The sequence below is a fragment of the Sceloporus occidentalis genome, unplaced genomic scaffold (genome assembly GCF_023333645.1).
Source record: "Sceloporus occidentalis isolate IW3139 unplaced genomic scaffold, rSceOcc1.0.p SCAF_1, whole genome shotgun sequence".
Classification (NCBI taxonomy): Eukaryota; Metazoa; Chordata; class Lepidosauria; order Squamata; family Phrynosomatidae; genus Sceloporus; species Sceloporus occidentalis.
In genome coordinates this window covers 227,354,460-227,379,736 of record NW_028316981.1, presented here as the reverse complement: position 1 = coordinate 227,379,736, position 25,277 = coordinate 227,354,460, and the positions used below count along the sequence as shown (strand labels likewise).

The 25,277-nt window shown below is 39.1% G+C and overlaps 1 protein-coding gene across 4 annotated transcripts in view; it reads left to right on the top strand.

The window, feature by feature from the left end:
• The window catches only part of CCDC171 (coiled-coil domain containing 171), a 199,382-nt gene that overhangs the window by 18,871 nt on the left and 155,234 nt on the right, over positions 1-25,277 (top strand). For all 4 annotated transcript variants that reach the window (XM_089511607.1, XM_089511617.1, XM_089511597.1 and 1 more), the window contains exons 7-10: positions 4,029-4,175; positions 7,604-7,696; positions 9,089-9,249; positions 15,618-15,756. In XM_089511607.1, coding sequence (XP_089367733.1) covers positions 4,029-4,175; positions 7,604-7,696; positions 9,089-9,249; positions 15,618-15,756 — 540 coding nt within the window. The remainder of the gene's footprint in view (positions 1-4,028; positions 4,176-7,603; positions 7,697-9,088; positions 9,250-15,617; positions 15,757-25,277) is intronic.

Below are 25,277 nucleotides of genomic sequence, written 5' to 3'. Positions count from 1 at the left end.
AAGAACACTTCATAATATAGTGAGGAAACTCGGCTTGGTGTAAGTAATTCTGTCAATAAATAAATAAACAGATTTAACAAATAAAAAGTTCTTAAACTGGAGGTTAAATGAAATTCTGTTAGAAGGTAAAAATGTAAAGAAATAAAAGAAGACTTTAAAAGACTTTTTAAACTATAACAAATAAAGGAACAAACATCAAAATAGTTTGGGACGCCAGTAAAGTTTTTATGAGAGGCTTTTTCATACAGCAAAATGCACAATTAAAAAGAAGAATTTGGAGATAATTTAAAAAAAGGAGGAGTTTAAAAATAAAAAGAAGGAATTAACAAAGAGTCCATTGAAACAGGATCTGATGAATGACACTAAGCTTTTACAAAAACAGAAACAATGAATACAGTTGCTGAAACTGAGGGAAAAAATGAAATATACAATATAAAAATATTTTGAAAATGCCAATAAGCCAGAGAGATGGCTTGCTGAGCAATTAAAGAAGGACAGAGAAAAGGAAATGATCCTTAAGATTCAAGAATACAAGAAGATAACTATGGATAAAAAAATATATTTTAAAAAATATATATAATAGTATTTTTCCTTCTTATTTAAAAATACAAGTTTCAACTGACAAGATTTCTCCAAGGTTACTAATGCTCAGAGAGTTAGATTTAATGCACCAGTTACCATGGTGAAACTTGTAGAGGCCATAAAGAATAAAATCAAGGAATGCTATAAGTGTCTGGCGCTATAAGTGTCTAGAAAATCAAACACTTTTCCCTCTTCAACAAACAATGAACTCAGTTTTGGAGTCTGGGAAGACTCCTGATTCTTGAAACTATGCAGATATTTATTTGATTCCAAAAACATGGCAAAATGCCCCCAGACACCCCAGAGGGTATTTGGCACATCTTGGGTCAAAACAATTATATTATTATATATTATTATATTATTTTTTAGGTGATGTGTGTAGTGGGGTGTATGTGGCCCTCCAAGGTCTCCTGAGGGGGGGGGGTAATATTGTCTTTATCTGTATAATATGTGAATGTGGAGAAGGCTCAGATATGATTGTATAGTTTCATAAAATCATAAAGTTAGAAGGTATACAAGGGCCAGCCTTCTGCTGTGCAGGAATAGACAGCTAAAGCACTCCTGAAAGATGCCCATTCAACTTCTGTTTAAAGACTTCCAATAGTGGAGAATCCATCACCATCTGACAGATGAGAGATGGGGATATAAAGAGTGACGTCAGCTGTAAAATAGGTGAGGAGGGGTGCACAGAAGGGTGATCTGGGGTGCGAACAGAAAGAGTGTCTGGTAAGTGATGAGGAGCAGCAAGGAAAAGAAGGAAGAAGATGGGTTGGATTCAAAGGACTATTGGTGTAAATAGAAAGACGCGAGATGGACATGTAACTTCCTTGATTGGCAAAGATTCAAGAAGAGCAAAAAGCATTGTCCATCTCTGTGTGGTGGAAGTAGCACTCTCTGCATGAGTTACTTCCTAGGCAGGAGCAGAGAAAGATGGTTGTAGTTAACTGGAAACTATGGCCTGTTACAGACTGCCAAAATAAAGCTGCTTTGGGTCTCTTTGGAGGTATGCTATTTAAACGATGCATGGGTCCTAAGAGTCTGGAGGTTGCGCCAAAGCCACACTCCATTCCTAAGCACTGGAGTGCAGCTTTGGTGCAGCTTCCGGATTCTTAGGATGCATGCATCATTTAAACAGCATACCTCCAAAGAGACCCGAAGCAGCTTTATTTTGACAGTCTGTAACAGGCCTATGTTTGATCATTAACTTGACACTCAGACATATTCTGGATTAGTAAAACAGGTTCTGATCACCCAAATGCAGCCATTGTCTGTCAGGAATGGAATAGCTTGGGTGAGAGGGAGGGGGACAAGGGTCAGCTATGGAGAATGGATGAGACATTGGTGGTTACTGGGTCCATACAGAAGCTTGAGGAATGTGGCACTTTAAGGTAGGTCAGAGCTTGGAAAATGTACATTTTAGGGTTACATTTTGTGGCTGCGTGGGCTAGTAATTCTGGGCGTTTTAGTTCAAAATTTAACTTCTCCAAGATGTAAGAGTAGGGTAAGTGCATTCAGTGGCCTTCTGCTTAATTGTCTGTACTGTCAGAACTCTGCGAGGAAAAAAGATACCCTGCTGTTAGAACAGGAAGTAGGAGTCAATCTGCTTCCACTGGTGTATCAAATTGGCAATAGCGATGGGATCAGAGGACCGGTTGTCATAATGCTGCAGGGAGAGTGCTAATTTTGTGATCTCTTAATAGATTGGTTTTTTGGGTGGGGGGGGGGGGAAGTGTGACCCTACAATAACACTTCCTTCACTTGCTTTGTGTCTGAGATTAAGACCGCAAAGCAGTGCTGGAGGGTGAACTAAATTGGTACTTGTAAGTGCTGTTTTAAATAACTTGATCTTGTGGCTGGATTCTTATCAGACAAACGAGGTAATTATATATATTTTTCCTCCTCTCACAGAGGAGCTATATACATCTGTGCTAAAACAAGACCAACATGCTTAGGAATTAATGATGGAGAAAGCATTGTATTGGGCAGTTACACAACAGCAGTAAATACATGCCCCGCAGCGATTTTTTTACTCATATAGCAAAGAAGCATGCTGAGTGCACAGACAAACTAATAACCAATGCACAGTATCCCATTTTCTAAATTGATTGTAATCTGTTGCAGTGAGAACATGCAGGTCTGAAAATCTCAAGTGTTTTGCTTCTAGTTTCCACTGTAAAGCTTTTGCTGATTCTTGACTATGCCAGCCAGGGAAGTAGTATTTGCCTTCCTTCCAGTGTGTGGAGGGGTCTCTTGGCTTTAGAACATCTTTAGAGTATCTATTTTCCTTGCCTCCAGTGCTGCCCCGATCTATTCTGTATAATGATATAATAGTAGGTGTTAGTATTTGGCAGAAGTATGAATTATTTACAGAACACAAAATCTAAAACATCTCCTTTTAATTTCAACAGCTTTGCAGTTTGCTTTTGTTCTGACAGTGCATGTACTATAAGTAGAGCCCTTTCTATGGAAGGCAAACTGTATGTTGTTAATTGATAATACTGCGTTCTAAAAGGTCATAAGGAATAAGAGTGCCAGTGTGATGATTAGAGAATTGGCTAGGATTAAAAAGACCTGGGTTCAAATCCCCACTCAGCTATGAGTTTTATGGCTGATTGCACTCCTTTAAACTAACCTATCTTGCAGGGTTGTTTTGAGGATAAATTGAGAAAGTGAAGAGAAGCATATATACCACTTTGAGGTCTGTAGAAAAAAGATAGGATGGAAAAGTAATGAAATTAATAAGTAATATGTTAGGGGTGGGGAGAAGGAACTTCAAATCTGTTACTTCATACTCTGAAATGTGGTGTAAACCTGTTGCAAATATGAACCTGGGATATTTATAGTGACTATTTCTTTGCTTTTATTGCCATCAGAAACCTGCTTGGTTCAATAGAACATATTCCCAAGTAGTTGGGTTACTAAGGAACAGGTAATGGAGAACTTTGAGGTGTGATATCTACCTGTTTGTTTGGTTACATATAACATGGTGCAGGGGTTTGAGTGTTAGATAGGGATCCTGGGAGACCAGTGTTCAAATCCCCCCTCAGCTATGGAAAACCATTGGGTGGCCTTGGGTGAATCACATTTTTTTCATCCTGAGGAAGGCAATGGCAAACATCCTCTGAATGAATCTTAACTAGGATAAGTTGCCATGAATTAAAAGATATAGCCGTGTTATCTGTAAAATCACTACGTAGAGAGATCTTGTAGCGCCCTTGCAACTAACTGAAAGAAGTTGGCAGCATGAAGTTTCAGACGTAAGTCTACTTTCTCAAATGCGTTTGACATAAGTTAGACTTGAAAGCACTTAAGTTCAACAATAATAGCAAGGGACTAAGGAACCTAAGAATAGGTCCTTTCCTTTTTTGTTACTTCAGAAGGTCATCTTCTTTGGGCCTTCCTGGTTTTGTTGGATATGATGTAATAACCATCATCTTTTCCATCAGGAAAGTAACAGTGCGATGCAGAATGTTCACAAGAAAATGCAAGATCTGGAATTGGAGCACAGTAGCTGTTCGGATGCGCTGAGGCGCCAGGCTAGCGAACTTCAGTTCAATGTCGAGCGAGAGGCTCGACTTAAAAAAGAACTTGAGGTAAGGGCTTCCATGTTCCTCACCCCATTAAATGTGTTTGTGTTGATTACTGGTGGTTGCCTGCATTGCAGTAGTGTGTTTAGCTTCTTTAACCAGGGAGCAGTTAGTAACTAGGAAAAGTTGCCAAGTTTTTGTGAGTAAAACTTGGTGGGAAAGAAAAAAGTCTTTGAAACACTAATTAAACTAATTAAAATAAAGGTTGGAAAAATGACTCTTTTGGGCTACAGTTTCGAGAATCCCTCATCCAGATGGCAACTTGTCATGCTAGAAGGCAATTTTGGGTAGTTTTAGTCCAATTTTTTCCAAGTCTTCTGAACTACACTACATGGTGAGAGGCATTTTAGAAGTAGTTTCTTCTGCAATAGGAGTGAGATTAAAAACAGTTTCTTCTGAGATATGCAACTCCAGTTGTGAATGATTATTAAATCCATTTTAGTGGTCATCAGACTGTTTCAGAAGAGAGGACTTTATTTTTCTGTAAGTTTTTCTTGTCTCTGGACTTTGGGGGTATGGAAATATAACACATACCATGATCTAACTTTGTACCCCAGTTGTTTTACCCCTGCCATGCCATACTACAAACATACCTTGCTAACATGGCAGGGTTAGGTTACTGCTGTGAGTATCACCTTAAAATGAATCATAGCTTTTTTTTCACTTGCCAGTGCATATAAAAGCATATAAAAAGTACATATAAAAAACAGGTTTACACTGTCATTTATTAAGAGTGCAATAGCACTAGGCCTAAAGAAACGCAAAAGGAAAATAATAATAAATAAATAATTTGCCAGCATATGACACAAGATACGAAGTGTACAAATGCTGAAAAGCACCGTATGAGCAAAGTGCTCTAAAGCAAACTGCCTTAAAGTGAGGTACTTCTGTACTGACTACAGGAGAGGACAGAGGAATTGTGTGGTTATAATATAGGGAGAAATATGTACTGCATATTGTTTTGTAGTATGTACTGACCCTATTCTTATTCACAGAGCATAAAAGAGGTAGTGGTCACTGCTATATTTACATAATCCCCCTCCTAAAAAACCATTTTGACTTACTAATTGTATCAGACCTTGGAAATACTGAAGAAGAATTGAGGGGGCACATACGTTACCAATTCCCAAAAGCATTGTCCTTCTTTGGTACAGGGTAATTGATTAACCTTCCATTATGAAGTCAAGCCCTCCCTCCAGTCCATCTGCCTTGGTCCAGGCCTCGGAGGTAGAGAGGAACTGCTGGACCTCTTACCCTTTCCCTCCACCACTCTCTTCTCCTTCTGTGTCATGTCTTTTTAGATTGTAAGCCCGAGGGCAGGGATCCGTCTAACTAAAAAGATTGCATGTACAGCGCTGTGTAAATTTACAGCGCTTCATAAAGGTTAATAATAATAATCTTCTAAAGGGTTACAGTGTGAACAGGCATTATGGTGGGTAAAATGTATTGCACACACCAAGGAAGGAAACCACTCAATGCTTCAGTAGCTTTATAGTATGAAAGAATGGAATATGTAAAAGAAAATGGGTTTTGTTTCACTAAGCAATTGAAATAATGGTCAGAATAGCTTTATAACCCCCCCCCCCAATGCAGTTTGAACAGGCATTATGTTATAGTATGGATACTATAACAAAGCAGAAAACTTTATGCTCTAAACAAGATTTGTGACGTTCCTTTAGTGCCCTCTGGCGATTATAGGGAGAAATGTCACTCGTAGAGTAGTTAAAATAAAAGAATAAGAGAGCTTCCAGATGGAGATTTAGTTTTTATGTGAGGTTAACTTGTGTGTGTGTGTGTGTGTGTGTGTGTGTGTGTGAGAGAGAGAGAGAGAGAGAGAGAGAGAGCAAAGGAAACAGAGACATGGCATTGTGATGGAATCCAATGCTTCTCTTTGTTTTGCTTTTTTCTCTTATTGGAACAATTTTTAAAAAAACGTTTGTTGGGAATGAGGAGAAGACTAGTGCTCTCTCTGCAGGTTCAATGCTCTTGGCATTCCCCAAAATCACATTCTTGACAGGAGCAAGGACATTTTGGTGACTTGAACCCCATTTCTCATGCTTCAACAGTGCCCTTTCTATGAGGCACTCATCAAATGCCTAATATCGCATTGGAGAGGCGGGGTATATAAATAAATTTATTATTATTATTATTATTATTATTATTATTACTATTATATCTCTTTGGTTTTCTTTTTTTCATATTGGAAGATTTTTGAGGAAAAACATGTTGGGAATGAGGGGAAGAGCAGTGATCTATCAGCAGGCGTAACGCTTATGGCATTACTCAACAGCCTTTCTCCAAAGTTATAGTCTTGACAGGAGCAAGGTCATTTTGGTGACTTGAGCCCCATGGGTTTTGTTTTGCATCATGACTATAGGAATAATCTCACTCAGGCATTCCCGACTTGTTCACACTATTCCTTTTAATCGGAACTGCATCTATGCGCTCCTCTGCACGTTCTGTTGCCCAGACGTATGAGCACTGTAAATAAACATGGAGTTGATGATGTGGATGTAGCTATATGTGATGCTTAACTTTCGTGAATTTTTAAATGTCAGAACAGTATCCTTGTTACTTTAAAAAGAAAGTGTGTTAAGGAAGGATAGAACCGAACTTTTAAGAGGGCTATGGTGAAAATACCAATTTATAGTAACACGTCAGGCTTCTATTTCATGGGGGTGTATGTATGTGGGGTGTGTATGTGTTCTGAAGTTGGTATTTTTAGAGGACAACTCAAGAAACATCATTACACTTTAACAGTTGAGATAAGTATAATGTATACATACAGTTTTCATAATATAATAGCAATAGAAAAAATATCACAGTGAATTCATTCATAGAGATCAGGAGACAAAGGTCTAAATAAGTCACCTTCCTAAGCCAGGCATTCCATAATTTGTATATTGTAATAATTGTAATAAAATTTATTCGGTCTTTGACCAGTATAAAAACAAGATCACAACAAACAACATAACTGTTAAAGGTTAAAATATAAACTTATGATAAACTATACTTGAGAGTATCCGAACAGAACATCTACACAGTAATAGGATGTCCATTTGTCAGAATTTGTATATTGTAATAACTGAACTGGGATTCCATGATAGAGTATCTATCATTTTTCCATTGCCACCAAAAAGGCCCCACTCCAGACAGTATGAGTGTTTCATGCACAGACCTTATAGCTTTGTGCAGAATGAGGTGATTTTAAATAGCCCATGTTGAGATAGGTAATAGACCTTTTTAACAATCAAGACTAGTGTCATTACATAGCTCAGAATTGAAGTAGAAGGCAAATACAGTTGAGCAAGAGTTGGCTTTGTTCTCTTTCTTTCTCTGCTTTGCCCTTACTATTCAACTGAGACTCAGAATCTCAGACTGAGATTTTAAAGATATGTATGTGTCTTTAATCAGTTGTTAACACTTGGTTTCAGGTAGCTACAGTAAGAATAAAGAAATTGGAAGAAAATGTCGAGGCAGAGAGAGCAGCACATCTGGAATCAAAATTTAATTCTGAAATAATTCAGGTAAATCAGTGGCAGATGTTGTGTGGACCTGATAAATGCTTCCTGGGTAGTTTTTACCTGAATAATTAGCACATGTTTCTTAGTCTGAGGTTTGATATATACATTAGTATAAGGTTTAATACCATACAAAATATCTAGAGGTCTGGGTACTAGTGATTAACATATTAGAAACAATTATACTTGAGGATTTTTTACAGTTGGTTTGCATATGCATAGAATAATAATTTTTTGATAATAATTTGTTTTATTTATATACCGCTATTCCAAAGATCATAGTGGTGAACAGCAAGTAAGCTAATTAGCAAGTAAGCTAATTTGCCCCCAACAGTCTAGGTACTCATTTTAGCGACCTCGGAAGGATGCAAGCCTGAGTTGAGCTTGGGCCCTTTTGCTGGTCTTGAACTCGCAACCTTGTGGTTTTGAGTAAATGGCTGCAGTACAGGCATTTAACCACTGCGCCACCAGGGCTCCTTTTAATAACAGGCTTATTGGCAAAATACAGAGTAGCAGGCATCCAAATGCAATTTTCTTGTTCGGGTGGCATGACAGAGGTACCTTGCATTGCTGTACCTGCTTGATACATAATACTGCCATGTTATCATAGTTTGGCCCTGGCACAACAGTTAATTTTTAATTTAATTTTTTATTCCCCACTCTTTAAGTATAATTTAGGAATTGAAATAGACTTAAGATTGCCTGCTCTTGTGCCATGTTCCCCTCCTTTTCGCCATCATGAATTTTTCCTGCTCTTCCACTATTGTTTCTGTCTGTTATTTACTGGAATGTCTCCACAGAGAACAATGTAAACATTAGCCAGTGCTGATTCTATCTAAGGGCTTCAAACCATAGACTCAGGTCCCAGATCAAGAGTGATACAGTACCACTTAATATTAAGCAGGTCAGGAAAATTCATATTAAAGTGGATAGGAGTTGTGGGAGGGATATGACCCTGTGATTCAACTCACCAGTGTTTGTGACTCAGCTGACTAACTCACATGATCCTGAGATTAATTTCATTTTAATTATATGTTTTTAAATTTTTATCAGCCACATTTTACAATATACATTTTATATATGCCTATGGTTGAGGTATTGCACCCTAACTTTAACCAGGTTAAAGGATGAAAAAGCAATACCTTCCTTGATCTTGGGTGTATAAAAGCTCCTTCCTTATGTCTTTGGAACTATGGCTTCCAGGATCACCCAGCCAATATGGTTAGCAGCCATGTTTGCTAGCAGATTTGGGAAGCTTTAGTCCGAAATAGGGAATATTTCCAAACTGTGTTTATTTGTTCCTGAATGGTCACTGCTTGACCCAGTAAGTCTGATATAGAGTAAGAACACTTAGCATTCTTGCAGTGTTGATTGTTGTTGTCATTTTTGCTCCTGCAGTTAAGAATTAGAGATCTTGAAGGGGCTTTGCAAGTGGAGAAGGCTAGCCAAGCAGAAGCACTTTCTGAAATGGAAATGATCAAAGCCAAATTTAAAGAGGTAGAAAGTGCCTATGAGAGAGAGAAGCATAATGCTCATGAGGCATTTGAAAAACTCAACATGTAAGTTGCTTGTTTCCTAATTTTGGAAATAGTATTTTCTTTGAATGTGTGTGTATTGGGAAATGAAATAATCATACATCCTGAACAGTACATATCACAGAACTGATAATTTATGTGCATTTAGGAGGTTGATGTTCTTGGTTATTATTGAAGCCTCTGTGCCTTGAGCTCTTTAAAAGAGAGCTGAAGTCCTTCACTCACTTCTGTAGAAGTACTGTATATACTCATGTATAAGTCCAGAAATATTAGTAAAAAAAATTGACCAAAAAAGTCTGAGTCAACTTATCAATGGGGCAATGTAAGTACTGTACTTTAACTCTTATTTAAAAAGGAACCATCCCCCTGGTGAACGGCAAGAGCATAACCTATCCTGGAAGCACTGATTCCCCCCTCTATGCTCCCATCCATCCAGACTGTAGTGTGAGCACAAAGGTTATGCCTGCTGGCATTTTGCAGATTCTTTGGCACCATTTTCCTCTGCTTTGTCCTGTACATCCTTTGTTACATGTCCCTAAGTTTTCCCTTTGACTTATCTATGGATTGCATCAAAATCCATAATTTTGACCCTTAAACCTGTCCTTGACTTATACATGAGGTTGACTTATAGTTGAATATAAACAGTAAGCACCATTTAATTTAGTGGCACTTATCTTTTAGTAGGGTTTTGTTGTTTTAACTGTAAATGTGTGATACTTTGGAATCCATGCCTTTGAGTATATGAAGTACATTTCCTGTGTGCCTTCCTCGTTTGCAATCCTAAGCACCTGCTATTTCCTTAAAATTCAGTGGTCCTTCAGAGGAAACAAAAATGGGGAAATTCCAGAGCCAGCATGTTCAGTCTTGGATTGTGACTCTGGAGACCACCAGGGTTCAGATCCCTGATAAGCCATAGAAGGCTATTGGGTGACCTTGGGCAACTCACGCTCTCTCAACCCCAGAGAAAGCCAAGGGCAAATGCCTTCTGAACAACTTTTGCCAAGAAAATCCCATGAAAAGTTTGCCTTACAGTCACCACGAGTTAGAAAAGACTTGAAGGTACACAACAGCAACAAGAATTTGTCAAATGTACCCAGAGATATACAGTGCACCTGCATCATACCTGGGTGTGCTATATGTGGCTTTCAGTTTATGCTTACAGAGGTCACATACTCTGGGCTAGAGACTGGCATGGATGGGGAAAGGAAGAGATTTTAACTACAGGAGTCACTCCCAAGTGAAGATCTCTTTCCAAGAATTTACCCTAAATACTCCTCCTTCCCCAGAGACATGTCTTCTCCACACAGCTTCAGGTGTTTCCCAGATACACCAACATTGTTTTTTGTGCTACCTCTTCTCTCAGCCTGCTTGATTAAAGAAAGAAGGAGCAGCAATGCAGCTCCAACCTGCTAGCTAAATCCCAGCAAAGCTTAAGCATTGTCCCAAATTTGAAAGCTTCTTTTTTGCCACTGCTCCAGTCAATCAGTTTTTCCCAAATGGAGCCATTCTGGGCCACTGAAGCAATGCCCTGTACCCAGCCTTGCAAGTTTCCCAACTGCCACCGCCACTAGTAGCAAAAGATGAGGCTAAGGGAGTATGCTCATGTAGGCAAGTAGAGAGTAGGAGATACCACCACATGAAATTATAATGCAGTGGTTTTAAGGGACTCTGAAAAGAAGTTTCATGTAACCCTCATCCCCATCATTGTCCTAAAGGCTGATGGTTCGGTTCCCCTTGTCTTCCTTGTGCATCAATACTTTGATGGAAGACCCCACTCGCTGCCCCCTTTCCCCTTCACCACTCCCCTGAATTTGTCTACCATCCACTGGGGGGGGGGGCTTACCAACTATTTTGGAAATCAGTGGCTTACCGCATCTAGAATTTCTTGACAGTCTCCACTCCAAGTACTAAGCAGGGCTTCCAAGATGAGACAGGGTCTGGTGCCTTTAGTGTATTTAGGCCTTTTACAGTATTTAGGTTTAATGGAATTAAAACATAGGTGTAGAGCAGATTAACTGTGTGCAGAGAGAAAGGGCCGAAGCAGACAGCCCAGAAGGATTGATCTCCGGCTCCTCTGGCTGTGATCGCTCTGGAACTGCAGCAACTGGATGGCCTGTTCCTGAAGTGGGCCGCCATCATACTCCTGAACAGGCCACCAGCAGGAGCAGATTAAATCTTTTTCCTTTGCTGGCAGCCTCAGGGCTGCTTCTGGCCACTTCAGGGATGTGCGTCTTCTATACACCACACCCCCAAAGTGACTAGAAGCTACTCTATTTGGCCCGTTTGTTTTGGGCCATAGAAATAGCAACTGGCTGTAGGAGTTTTTGAAAGCCCCCCCATCCCAGTTGAGTGTGTTGTTGTCATGTGCCTTCAAGTCATGTTTGACCTATGGCAACCCTAAGTCCTAATACGGGGTTTTCTTGACAGAAATTGTTCAGAAGATGTGCCCCTTTCTTCCTCTGAGGCTAAGAGTGTGACTTGTCCAAGCTCACCTAGTGGGTTTTCATTGGCAAGCTGGTATTTAAACCCTGGTCTCCCAGTGTCCATGTTCAGCACTCAAACCAATATGTGCTGATTTCTTCAGTTAACCCTCTTGTGTTCAGATTTTCAGCCTGAGGCTTTCAACAGATACCTCAGAGAATTGTGTTCATTCAAGTTGCTATTATGAGATGCTACATGCTAAAAGGAAAAAAAAAGGCATATACATTTTAGAAGAGGCCTTCAAGTGGTCTCTAGAAGGTTCAAAATATTTTTGTTTACCCTATGCAAGGCTTACCTGACCTGGTTGTTTCATTTCCCATGTGCATATTTTTGGTTTTGAATAACAAGTTTCCTGAATAATCTTGAATAGCTCTTCTCGTTTTGTGGTGTAGAAACCTATCTATATTCTTTCCATGTTATTCCTGCCTCTGGTACCAAATTTGCTGTTAAATAAGTAATGTCTGGGAACACATCCACCTTTTAAACTGAGATATACTTGTAATTATATACAAAAGTCTAGAAAGCAGGTGCTCGCACCTTATCAAAGATTCAGGGAGCAAATGTTTCATTTTGAAACAGTCAGTATTTTCTTTCATTAATTCAGTCACAGACCACTATCCCTACATGTTGATTTTTTAAAATGTAGCCGATTTTTCTAACCAGAAATCAAGGTATAACCTATATGATTCTGAATACTTCATTATACACTTAATGGGAAAAAATTGGTGATCTTTGAAGAGAGCTCCACAGACCTATTGTTTTATTACAGTGAGTTAATGAATGGCAAATAATTTGATAATTGACTGTGCTGACAAAGTAGCTAACGATGGCCTGAAACACACGGGCAAAAAGTGCCAGCTTCAGGCTGAATTGGGGACATGGTGTTTAGCAGACACATGGTCTGAACATGGCTGAAAGCTGGGCTGATGCCGCGCCAAGCAAGAAGAACTGGGCCAAAAAGGAGCGGGTATAATCCACTCCTCCTGGCAGCCTGGTTCAGGACCACTGCAGTGGCCCAAATTGGGCCTGGGCCCATGCGGTCACTGTGATCCCAGCGCGATTGAGGCTGGCATGGTCCCGGCACAGTCCATCTGGCTCGTCTGCTTCAGGCTCATGACTGCGTGACAGTATTCAAGGTTGCCAATCATCTACAACTTGTATTTTAATTTATAACTGGATTTTTGTTTTCTTGCAAGTCATTCTGATATGGATGCATCATCTTTTATGGGTGATGACCTTTCAGGTAGTTTTTAAAGAAATTTTCCTCATTTTTTTAAAAAAAACCTGTCACATTTCTTACATTCTGTCATACATCCCTATTCTATTCATTCTCTTGGTAGCCTTTGCATCTGGTGTTACTTTAGCTTCCTATATATTTTCACTATGTGCTCTTTTATTCAGAGCTTGGAAATAATTTTCTACAGTAATTAATGTAAGAAGTTGATTTTGGGGGGCAATGTGGGGGCAGTGGTGTTGATTTTATTAAAATAAGTAAAGTCTTTGAGATTTGTAAATCACTGAGTAATTCTTTTACATATTACTTCACATGTTTTGGAAGGTATTCTCTCTTAATTTATATATGACCTGGCTGGAGGTGCCCTCTTTTTAAACCTTTAAACAAGAGTTCCTATGGCTTATTTCATTTCAGGACACAATAATAAAGAGAGAGCAATGTGGTACAGGAAATCTGGCCAGTTTGCCAGTATACTTCCTGAAGTGGCTAAGTGACATAATACTCTAGCCATTTCCATGATGTGTTAGCATCTGGGTGTTCTTCCTACATCACATTTGTCTTAGCTAATTAGAGGGGGAAATCCTTCAGCCACCTTTTGCACAATTAAGATAAGAGGCAACACACCTCTTAAAACAACAAAAGTAGTGCATTGCTAATGAGTATTATAACATATTATTTTCCACCACTCCCAAGATCAGACATTGAAAATGAGTTAGATGTTTAATATGACCACCTTAGATGTTAAGACAATGTTTCCAAGCTCTGCTTTTCTCTTCAGTCTTGATGTTTATTCAGACACATACTGAGTTTTGTACCAGTTACAGCTCTCTTAACTATTAGTATCAACTTTCTGTGTTCTTTTTCAGTGTGTTTAGAAAATACTTTGTTATTGTAGAGTTGAAAAATACTTTTTAAACTGTCATTCAGCCTTCCAAATAGTAAGCGTTTATAAGAGCATGTATCTAAAGTTTGGGGAAGGGACATATTCCAACACTGAAAAGAAACATTGGTCCAGTTCAGGTGTAATAATGTGTGTAGAGGTCCTTATTTTCGATGTATTAGTCCAAATGGATAGAGAGTGAGAAATGCAGCCTGGGAAGCTCCATCATGTGTTCCTTGAGTTTGGGGAGAGTTATCTGAAGTACCCATCCATACCTTCTGAAAATCTGACTACAGCTAGTCCCAGTGCATACATAAGGACACGATTATCATAAACCACAGAAGGCAGTAATAAATTTACACATGAAAGTGGAAACAGCAGAGACAGCACAGCATGTTCCTGGCTTTCAAACTATCTTTAGAATGTTTAGATCCCTTTCTCTCTCCCTAGGTTTCTAATATTATATTAATTTATTTTATGTCTTGTTTTGATTGTAAATATAACAATAATAGCTAAACCCATTAGATGTATTGTTTGTGAAAAGTATCCTCTGTCCAGGCACAGTTTTTGTTGTTGTTGTTAACTGCTGCCAATTTGACTTTGAATGCAAGACCTCCAAATCACCCTGTCTGCAACTGACCTGCTCAGGTCTGGCAGACTCTGGGACATAGCTTCCTTGTTTGAGTTCATCCATCTATAATGTGGTCTTCCTCCTTTCCTACTGCCTTCTACCTTGTCCTTACCAAGCATTATTGTGTTTTCTAGTAAGTCATGTCTTCTCATGATGTGTCCAAAGTACAACAGTCTCAGTTTAGTTATCTTAGCTTCTAGGGAGAGTTCAGCCTTGATTTGCTCTAGCACCCATTTATTTGTCCTTTTACAGACAGCCCCTTTTACAGCCAGATTGGGGCTGCGGCAACTGCACATGGCTGCCCCGATCTGGCCTTTCCAGGGCACGATAGCTGATAGCTCATTTGGCACTGCGTTGTGCAGACATAGCACCAGAGGAGCTCCATGATGCTATGCTTCATGGTGCGGTGTATGGTATCACATTACCCTGGGAGTGGAGCCAGAGTGTGCGTCATATGGACACTACACCCTGACTCCACCCCCAACCCAGTCTTTAAGGCCAGTCTGTACAGGTCTTTCTTCTTATCAGCTTTCTTCACTGTCCAAGTTTCACAATAAGTTAGAAATATGATGGCATGAACAATCCTTACTGTAGTATTCAATGATACATATTTACACTTCAGGCTCTTGTCTGGTTTATCCATAGCTGCCCTTATATGTTGTCTTCCTCTGATTTCTTGACTGCAGTCTCCACTGAGCTAAGGTATAGAAAAACATGAACCATTTCCTTTTGAAATTCCTTGGCATGCTCCATTATCCATCATATATTTGAAATATGATCCCTAGTGCCCTTCCTGTCCTGAATGCAGCTTGGACATAGGACATTTTTCATTCCATATACAATTGGATCTCCACATTTGTGATTTTGTCTTTTGTGGATTTGATTATTTGCAATTTTGGTTAATATGTTATCTCCAGTAATCTAGGTCCTCCAGCACAACTCTGCCATCTAGCTGAGTTCTTGTGCCACACCCACAATATGACTTATGAATATAGCATATTAGGCACTTGGTAACTTAGCATTTCTTCAGTACTTTCCTAATTTTGTTAATATTAAACCCTAGTTTAAAAAAATAGAGGAGTACTAATGTAATATGTGTAATGTATTAACAATCTAAAATATTATTAGTCTAAAGTATTTCTGAAAATTCTATTTCATCTTTTCAGGCTAGAAAAGGAGTATCTCTCAATAAACAAGCAGCTCAATGAAGAGATTGAGGACAAGAAGAAAGTAATTATAGATCTCTCAGAGAGACTTCAAGATAATGAAAAAAGCTACAAAGAATTACAGGATGAACTTCTCCTGGTAAGAGAAAAGACCTGAGGCATTTATTTTATTGGTCTAAAATATGATATATGCTATATTAAAAAAACCCCAGTGCTGTTCTATGTTTAAAGTAACTGATTAAATGCTTCCCATGCCTTTAAAAAAACCTGCATTTGTTATTGTTTGTATTAGACAAGTATACAAGCCCATTTTTATCAGTAGTGAATTTTATGTTTGAATATGTTTTGGAGCGACTATATGACTATGTGAAGCAACTATATGAGCCAGCATGGTGCAGTGATTTGAGCATAGATCTATGATCTTGGGTTCAACTCCCCACTCGATGATGGAAACCTGCTGGGTGACCTTGGGCAAGTCACACCTCTCAGCCCCAGAAAACCCTGTGATAGGTGCCTTAGGATCACCATAAAACTGAAATGACTTGAAGGCATACAACAAAAACAATCACAAATATACATGGATGTCACCTGATGGCCATTATACAAATCAAATAGACTACGTAATTGGAAGCAGATGGAGAAGCTCCATTCTTTCTGGAAAAACAAGAGCAAGAGCAGATTGTGGGGTTTGAATAAAGCTAAAGAAGAATACTAAACTAACCATCAAGCTGGAATACAACTTGAGGAATATCCCACAAAGAATTCAAAAGCAATGTGAAAAATAGATTTGCACTGTTAAGCCTAATTGACCAGAAGGCAGAAAAACTCTGGACTGAAACCAGGAGTATTGTCAGAGAGGAATGCAAAAATACAGTATCTCCAGCCAAAAAGAAAGAAGAGCCTCAACAACAGATGAAATTGTTCAGTCAAGGACAGACAAAAAGCAAAAGTGAAAGGTGATAGTTTATGTGTATAAGTCTCTGCATAGCATGGAGAAAGCAAACAGGAAGCCTTCTGCATCTTTCATAATACTAGAACCTGGGATGATTCAGGAAACTGAATGGTGGGAGATTCAGGATAGATAAAAAGTACTTCATCACATAGTGCATAGTTAATTTTGGAATTTGGTATCAAAACTTATAGTGACATCTACAATGTGGCTGGCTTTAAAATGTGATTAGTGTGATTCACAGAGAAGAAGGCATTCAGTGGCTGCTTGTTGTGGTGGCTATTTGATGGTGTACCTGCTATCAGAGACTGTATTTCTCTCATTATAATTTTCTAGAGAATATGAATGCAAATATGCTATTGCATTTGTATCATTCTGTGGAATTCCCACAAATATCTTGTTTGTTGTAGAAAACAGAAAACTAAACTAGATACTGTAGTGCTTTGGTCTGATCCAGCATGGCTCTTATGTTCTGTCTTAATTTGTTGATTCCTGGTAAAACTTTTCACTATAAATCACAGCAAATATTGCAGAAAATAGACACAAAACATTTGTTGCCGCCAAGTGGTAATGATCAGTTTATTGTTTTTAGTGTTTGTAAAAATGATTCTTTCACCATTGCAGCATACTCTTCTAAATTGTCAATAACGTTCATTTAAAGTAGTTTTTTTAAAAAGGGAATGACGCCTCTTTTTTTGTTATCTAAAGGCAGAGATTTGAGCATTAGACTATGGCTCTAGAGACCAAGGTTCAAATCCCTACTTGGCCATGGAAACCCACTGGGTGACCCTGAACAGGTCACACTCTCTCAGCCTCGGAGGAAGGCAAAGGTAAACCCCCTTTGAACAAATCTTGACACAAATCTGTGGTAGGTTTATCAGAAGTTGAAAATGACATGAAGGTACACAACAACAACAACAACAACAACAAAGGGCTTGTTAGGAAAAGGCACAGTTTAAAAGAAAGTTTAAAGTGTCAGTTTTAAAACTCAAGGAGTGTCATTAGAGTTAGAAAAGGTTTAAATATAGTTGTCTGCTCCAAGTACCTTCTGTGAGTCAGAACTTATTAGATACTCTACTACTTTATTTGCCCAAGCTGGTATTAAGCCTATCTGTGGTTTCACTCACTGGCCGTAATTTGGATATTCTGAAAGGAATAGATACGCTTAGCTCCTCCTAGACTATTAAGTATGGAAGCAATTCAAATTCACACACTTTAAAGACTTTTGGGGGACCATTACAATTATCTAGTCTGATTCCATATGCACACAGGTGATGGAATTCACCCTGGTTAGATTAAAGTGTATCTTTCAGGGAGATTTCTTACTTCACTTTAGAAAGTCTGTGTAGCACAGAATTCATTACCTTATTTGGTAAGTGGTTCTCTGTGATTATCTACAGTACTGGAGAGTTAAATCTATTTGATGCTTAACTTTTTCTTCCAGAGATTAGAACATGTTTCATGCCTTTGTCTGCAGCAGTAAGAATTACTGCAAATACAGTGGTCCCTTGCTGTCTGCTGGGGTTTGGTACCAAGATCCATGAATGCTCAAGTCTCATTAAATACAGTGGCTAAGTAAAATGGTGTCCCTTACATAAAATGGCAAAATCAAGCCTTGTTTTTTGGATTTAAAAAATTATTTTCAAGGCTCTGATGGTTGAATCCATGGATACTTAATCTGTGGATACAGAGGGCCAACTGTTTGATGGTGACCCTCTGTCATAGTTAAAAATTTCACTTTCTTTGTTGGCTTTAACCATGGTTGGCAGCCAAATTTTACTGATTAATTACACAATTTTGTTAATCAGGTTGTTGGTGCTAATATAGACCCTTTTTTAAAAAGTTAAGTGAGAGGAACTAAGGTGGACAAGATGTATATATGATCCTGTGTCTCATTCCTAGTTGTTTAACAATACTTAAGGGATAGCCATATTATACATACCCATTAGCACACAGTACTCAGTACTTTAACCTTTGATCTGACATAGCACGCATATTTAGTGGGATTCAGAACATCCTAAGTTTTCATATTTTAACTTGCAGGTAAGTTCAGAAGTGCATACATTCTTACAGCTCAGACCTATATTATTATTGTGATGTCCAGAAGACTATCTTAAAGTATTTTGGACCATACTTTTGCATATTTTTGAAGTTTTTTTAGGGTAACTACTCCAGCCTTTTCTCAACTTTCTCAAATTGTGATCTGTTCCCAAGTGTTATATTTGAGCAGCAGTTTGAACTCCTTCCCTTCTACCCTCATTCACCCAATGGATCCTTTAAAAATCATGTTAAGACAAGTACCAACTGTGATCTTTAAGGGGATGGTCAGAAAGCAGCTTTCTTCATGGCTGAGTGAGCACTGTATTGAAAGTGACAGGAAGAGAAAGAAGTATTACCTCATGTAGAATGGGAGTTTTGTACAAGTTTTGCTGCTTTTAATTGTATGGCTTGCAGACTTATCCTGATAGTTCCCAGATTGCTTTGTGGACCAGTTGGGATCAGAACTGGGAACTGGCACATTCTCCCTCCAGCCTTCACATCTTGTGTGCATTGATTTGTGCTCAAGGGCACTGGAAAACCTCCCATCTGGAAGCATTCTAAACTGATATTTTTCTCTTCTTATTAGGTTCTTTCCAAAGCACTCCTTAGTTCTGTGAACGTATCATGGATTCTTTGTTTGTGGATGCATAATGTAATTTGGTCTTAAAATTGCAGACTATGTTGAACACAGGCCTAGGTCTGCTCAGTGCCCAGATGGAAGACTGCCTGAGCATCCTACATGAGTTGAGATTTGTAGAAGAAAGGCAAGATGTTTGTTTTAAAATAGTGGAAAAAGTGCAGCCCTCTAAAATTTGTTGGATTGCATCTGCCAGCAGCCTTAGCTAGCCTAGCAATTGGTGAAGATGGTTGGAAGTTGCAGTCCCAAAACATATGGAGAGTCATGCTTCATCCACCTTCACTCTAAAGGGCAAACCATTCCAGAATTCTCTGATGGTAGACTGTTATTAATCGTACATTATTAGCACACAGCTAGTTTTTATGTTACTGATAAATCTTGTCAGCAAAGATCTTGTCCAATATTTTTCTTGAAGACAAGAGGTCAATAGTGGCCATAGTTTGAAAGCTGATGTCTGACCAATACTTAACTGATTATTATCTAGAAACAATGGATTGGTTCCAGCCTGAATTAGTTACAATTGTTAGTTGCAAACTATATTGAAAATTCATGGGGTTATGCCTAATTTAGGCTCCACTGGTGTCATTGGAACTTCAGATCAGTTGATTAAGGAGATTATCGCACCTGGAAATCCCACTGGCATAGATGCGGGATTGAAAAGTAAAAAATGGGTGTTATTGCATGCAGCTGTGGCTGGGCGAGTGCAACCCATATGAACCTGGACCCCAGCCATGCTTAGCCAGCAGCTTTTCAAAAACGGGAGCTTGCCATTTTTGAAATCCACTGGATAAGTGTGGTTGGGGTCCAGGCTGCATACGGGTTGCACTCACCTGGCCACAGCTGCATGCAATAATAATAATAAGGCTGCAGTTGTGTGCAATAACATTTGGTTTTGATTTTCAATCCCGCAACTATCCCGGCGGGATTTCTGGGTGAGATAATCTAAATCTGGATGGAAACCAGTATGCTGATTTTATTGTATCTATCTTTTGTCAAAGCTGTTAGTACAACCATTCCATTTTCAAGCCTTCTTCAAAAGAAACATTGATACTGGAATATTATATTAGTGAATATTACCAATAGGGTCTGTATATCACATTTATTGGGATAATGAAACAACTGATTAGATGTCAAACATCATAAATAGATTTTTTTCTAATTTTTAAACAAATGTTGGTGCAAAGTATTTTAAACCAAGTAAGAATTCCTGGAAACTTTTTAAAGAGTTGCAAATTCCATATATTTTCTAGAGATGGTTGTAACTATTTATTTCCTGGTATTCAAAAAAAAAAAAAAATCGTAGATAATTTAGGGGCTTTCCACACTACATAGTTCTAACATTGTGATTCCATGTTAACTGCCGTAGCAGCATCCCATAGAATCCTGGGGCTTGTAGCTTGGTAAAGGCACTAGTGTTCTCATACTGAGAATTCAAAATACCCCTCCTTAACATGGCATAGTGATTTGAGTGTTCGACTAGGACTCTGGAGACCAGGATTTGATTCCCTGCTTGGACATGAAACCCACTGAGTGACCTTGGGCAAGTCACATACTCTCGGCCTCAGCGGAAGGCAATGGCAAATCTGCTCTGAACAAATCTTGCCAAGAAAACCCCATGATAGGTTCATTTTAGGGTTACCATAAATCGGAAATGAATTAAAGGCCCCCACCATACATGTAAAGCTTCAGGTTCCAGGATCCCATGGGATAGAACCATGGGAGTTAAAGTGGAATCTTAGCCGCTATCCAGACTGGCATGCTAGGGTTGCGTGAGGGCGGTGCCACTGCACACCCCGCAACCCTAGCACGTCACGGTGGTGTCGAAATGGTGGCACCTGTCTACATGGGCGCTGCCATTACGACATGATGGCCGCATAGCATCTGCATGTTGCGTTGCGCTTGCGCTTGCGACATCACGAGTGCGCCATTTGTGCACTCGGGCTTCGCAAGCATGACGAAAAAAGAACCCACTTTTTGCAGGTACTTTTTCTGCCGGCGGGAAGCCGTGTGGTTTATCTGCTGTGGCTTCCCACTGGCAGAAAAGGAGGCGGTGGCAGACTGCCCTTTTTGGGTGGTCTGTATCCCGCCTTAATCACTATAACTGTGTAGTGTGAAATGGCTCTTAGTTACATTGGGAATACCAATTGAATGGACATACCCATCATTGTAAAATCATAATATTTTTGACAAAACACACTTAAAGTATTTTGGGACTTGACTCAAAAACTTTCTGGAAACAGATAATTTCCTCATCTATTCAGTCTCAAGTGATAAAGAATTGAAATAAATTTTATACTACACCGGCTTCTCCTTTGTATCCTTTAAACCTTAAGGCTTAAAATGTGATCCTTCAATATAAGCTCTGTCCAGAATGTAAGCTATGCTGCTTGAAAGGTATTATGTCCCTTTTGTTAACATGGTGTTCTCTAGTTGATTGGCAAATTAGTATGTATGGCTAGAAAGAGGACACTGGAAAATATTCTTTGTAATACTATGAAAAATTAAAAACCCCTAGCGGAGTATTGACACATTATATTTTGAGACTCATTTGTTCATGCTGCGCTCATTGTTTCATAGTTTTCTAGTAACACCCAACTAGTAAGGAGGGAATAATGGAAATAATGGTCTTTAGACACTTGTAACTTCTGTCTGTGTGTGTGTGTTCATGCTCAAATGACCTAATCTTGATTTTGATAATTCACTAATAACACATAAGTAATTTCCTCTTGGTTTCCAAAGTGACACATTTTAGTTGTGCTTAAAACTCATTAAGTAGCTTTAATCAACATAAAGGCAAATAAGGAAAACTGTGATTACAGCATTCTCTGAGGGCCTCTTAAGCACTTGTTAGTTTTGTCAGAGAAGAAAAAGTTGCCATAACAGTATGCTGTCACGCTTTTCTTGTGTTGCCCAAATAGCCTTTTTAAAAAAAGGATGGTAAGAAAAGGAGAGTACTGGTCTTCTTCTTTCTCCACACTTGGACCACTGCTGCTAGAATACATCTCATTTAGCCACTTTAAGTAATGGCAGAAGATCAAGGATGCCCAATGTAATAACTAGGAAAGGGGATTGGGAGAGTACTAAGGAGGATGTACTAAGGATTAAGAGGCTGGATGGGTAAACCAGGGACAGTTCTCTAGTGCAGATTTTTAATCCAAGCCATATAACAACTTTGTGGTTTCCAAAGCTGCTCTTTACTCTTATGTGGGCATTTATGGGTCCTCAAACTTTACCTACAGGCCTGAATTCAGAAAATGGTGCAACAGCTCTAGGTATAGTAATCCAAGCCAGAAACAGTGGAAGTCCTAGCAGGATTGGGATGTGGCCTGCTAGTCAGGAGTGGCTAGGCAGAGAAGCTTGTGTGGCCCTTCTTATGTTGTTGGAGTGCAGCTTCCATTGCCTTTCACCAGATTATGTTTACTGTAAATACAGAAATATTTATAGCCACACAAAGTCAAAAGAGAGAGCCAGCATGGTGTAGTGATCTGAGCATTGGACAACAACTCCGGAAAACAGGGTTTGAATCCCTGCTCATCCATGGAAACCCACGGGCTGACTTTGGGCAAGTTACACTCTCCTAGCCTCAGAGGAAGGCAAGGGCAAACCTTGCCAAGAAAATCCCATGATAGGGTCATGTTAGGGTTGCCATAAGTCAGAAATTACTTGAAGACACACTACAACAACAGTAACAAATCAAAAGCATCTATCAGGAGCTATACTATGGCTGAGAGTCAGCATTGCCTTTCCTCCTTTCCATGTTGCAGTTTTAAATTGTTAATCACAGACCATGCAGGTGCTTAGAATGAGAAGCTCCTGAGTCTGATAGTGGAGATGAAAAATGAGTCAGTTTGCGGGTGTCAAGATGTTGTGCAACTCCTATCATCCCTCTGCATTGGCTTTTCTGGTGTAGATTTTTGGTGTGTAGGAAACAGGTTGGAGAAGGATTGAATTGTTTTTGAATATTGGTATCCTCTGGGGTTTGATTCCAGAACCCCCGTGGATACCAAAATTCTTGGATGCTTGTGTCCCATTATATACAATGGTATAGAAAAATGGTGTCCCTTATATAAAATGATAAAAGCAAAGTGTGCTTTTTGGAATTTATATAGTTTTAGAATATTTTCAAGCCATGGATGGTTGAATCAGTGGATAAAGAATCCATGGATAGGGAGGGCCAACTGTAGTTATGTATACAAGATGGGAATTCATAACTTAAGATGATTTTATGAAAAAATACAGTTACATTAAAAGGTGGTAAATGGTTGAGCAGAGCAAAGTTATTTCCACAAGAGCTACTCAAATTTCTGGGCGAACATATGTGGTAAGCCTTCTGGCAAGCTGACAGTTTGTAAATGGATATCTTTATCTGTTCCATCTCCATCATAGGAAGTTTCGAATACTGCAAGTTACTTGCTAACTGTGGTAGAAGTTCCAGAAGTCTCTCTGTGGTGCCACCGTGTGGTTTCTGGCAGCTATAATTTTACCTGCCAGTCATTGCAAGCCAGCTCCTGTATGGAGGAAAAGACAAGGACTTGTATTTTTATTGCTTAATTTTGCTAAATCTCATGTGTTATCTTTTTGAATGCATTGGAAATTCATTTGAATTCATTTGAATATGATATGTGCCAATGAAAAAAAACACCTCTGTACTTAAAAATGTGTCTTATGCTTGGAAGTATTAAAATTTATTTTCATAGAGTATTTAAAATTCCAGGAGTCTTAAACAGCTCATAAATAAAGACTCAGTAAAACTGAGCTGCCTCCTACAATTCTTATAATATTATGATCCTGTCTTCCAGAATATGTTGAAAGTAGCATATTTTGAGCTATGATGTATAATGTTCAGAATGCTGCTTTTGCATGATTGATTTGCTGGAAGTATTGAACAAGGACCTTTTTATCAGCATTTGGAAAAGTTAGTGTTGTGGATCATGCTGTCTGGGGGATTTTGGGAGTTGTTGCCCAAGACATTATATTTCCAGATTCTAGGTTCATGTTATTGGGACACTGGCGATGGGGAAACAGCAATAATAGTAACATGTGCAAAATGAAGTGGTAGTCTGATGATTCAGTCCTGGACAGTACAGTCTCGGTGCCTTCGAAATTAATACTTTTGTCCAGTTCTCTACCATTACCATTCATTTCACAGATGAAAACTGGGACATATGTGGCCAAGCAACATCAGAGTGAGATCAGGATTGTTAGAAATTCAGGATTAGAAAAGTTATTAATAAGGAAGAGCACACAAGCCAGGGAAGGCTGCTGCAGTTTGCTTTTGCCTAAGCCTACTGGGAAGGGCAAGATTTCACCCTCTCCCCAGCTCTCCCTCCTGATGAGTTAATTACATGTAAACTACTTTTGGACTTTGAACTCAGTTTGCAGAAGTAAGTTATCATGTGCGTTCAAGTTGTTTCCAATTTATGGTGATCCTAAGTAAAACCTATTAGAAGGTTTTCTTGGGAAGTTTCTTCAGAGGAGGTTTTGCCATTGCAGTCCTCTGAGGCTTAGAGACTGTGACTTGCCAAAATAACCCAGCAGGATTTGACCCCCATGTTCAAGAGTCTTAGGAGATTATCACACAGTTTTTTCTCCCAATCTGGATGTGGGCTGACAAAAGTCCCATTCTTTGCAAAATATGGGAGAAGTCTGGATCGGGTACAGGATGTCTCCGATCTAGGCAAGGAGCTGCGCAATAACATCTGTTTTTACACAGGCTCAGCCCATGCTCAGATCGGGGGGAAAAGGCTGATGGGATAATCGCCATAGTCCAACGCTCAAACCACTACACCACGCTAGCTCTAGTTGCCAGAAAACATCTGTGTGGTTGAATGGGTATGAAAGGGAATATAATGAACAGTATGAAACACAGGCAAATGGGGACTTGAGAGAAGATATTGCGGAGTATCTACAACGCTTGACAGAACACACAGGGCTCCCATTTGATTTTCCCACTTTCCTGTCCTTCTGAAACCATCCTCCGCTGTCCTAAATAAATACCTCCGTTGACTATTTCCAGTTTGTTACAAGTGCCATT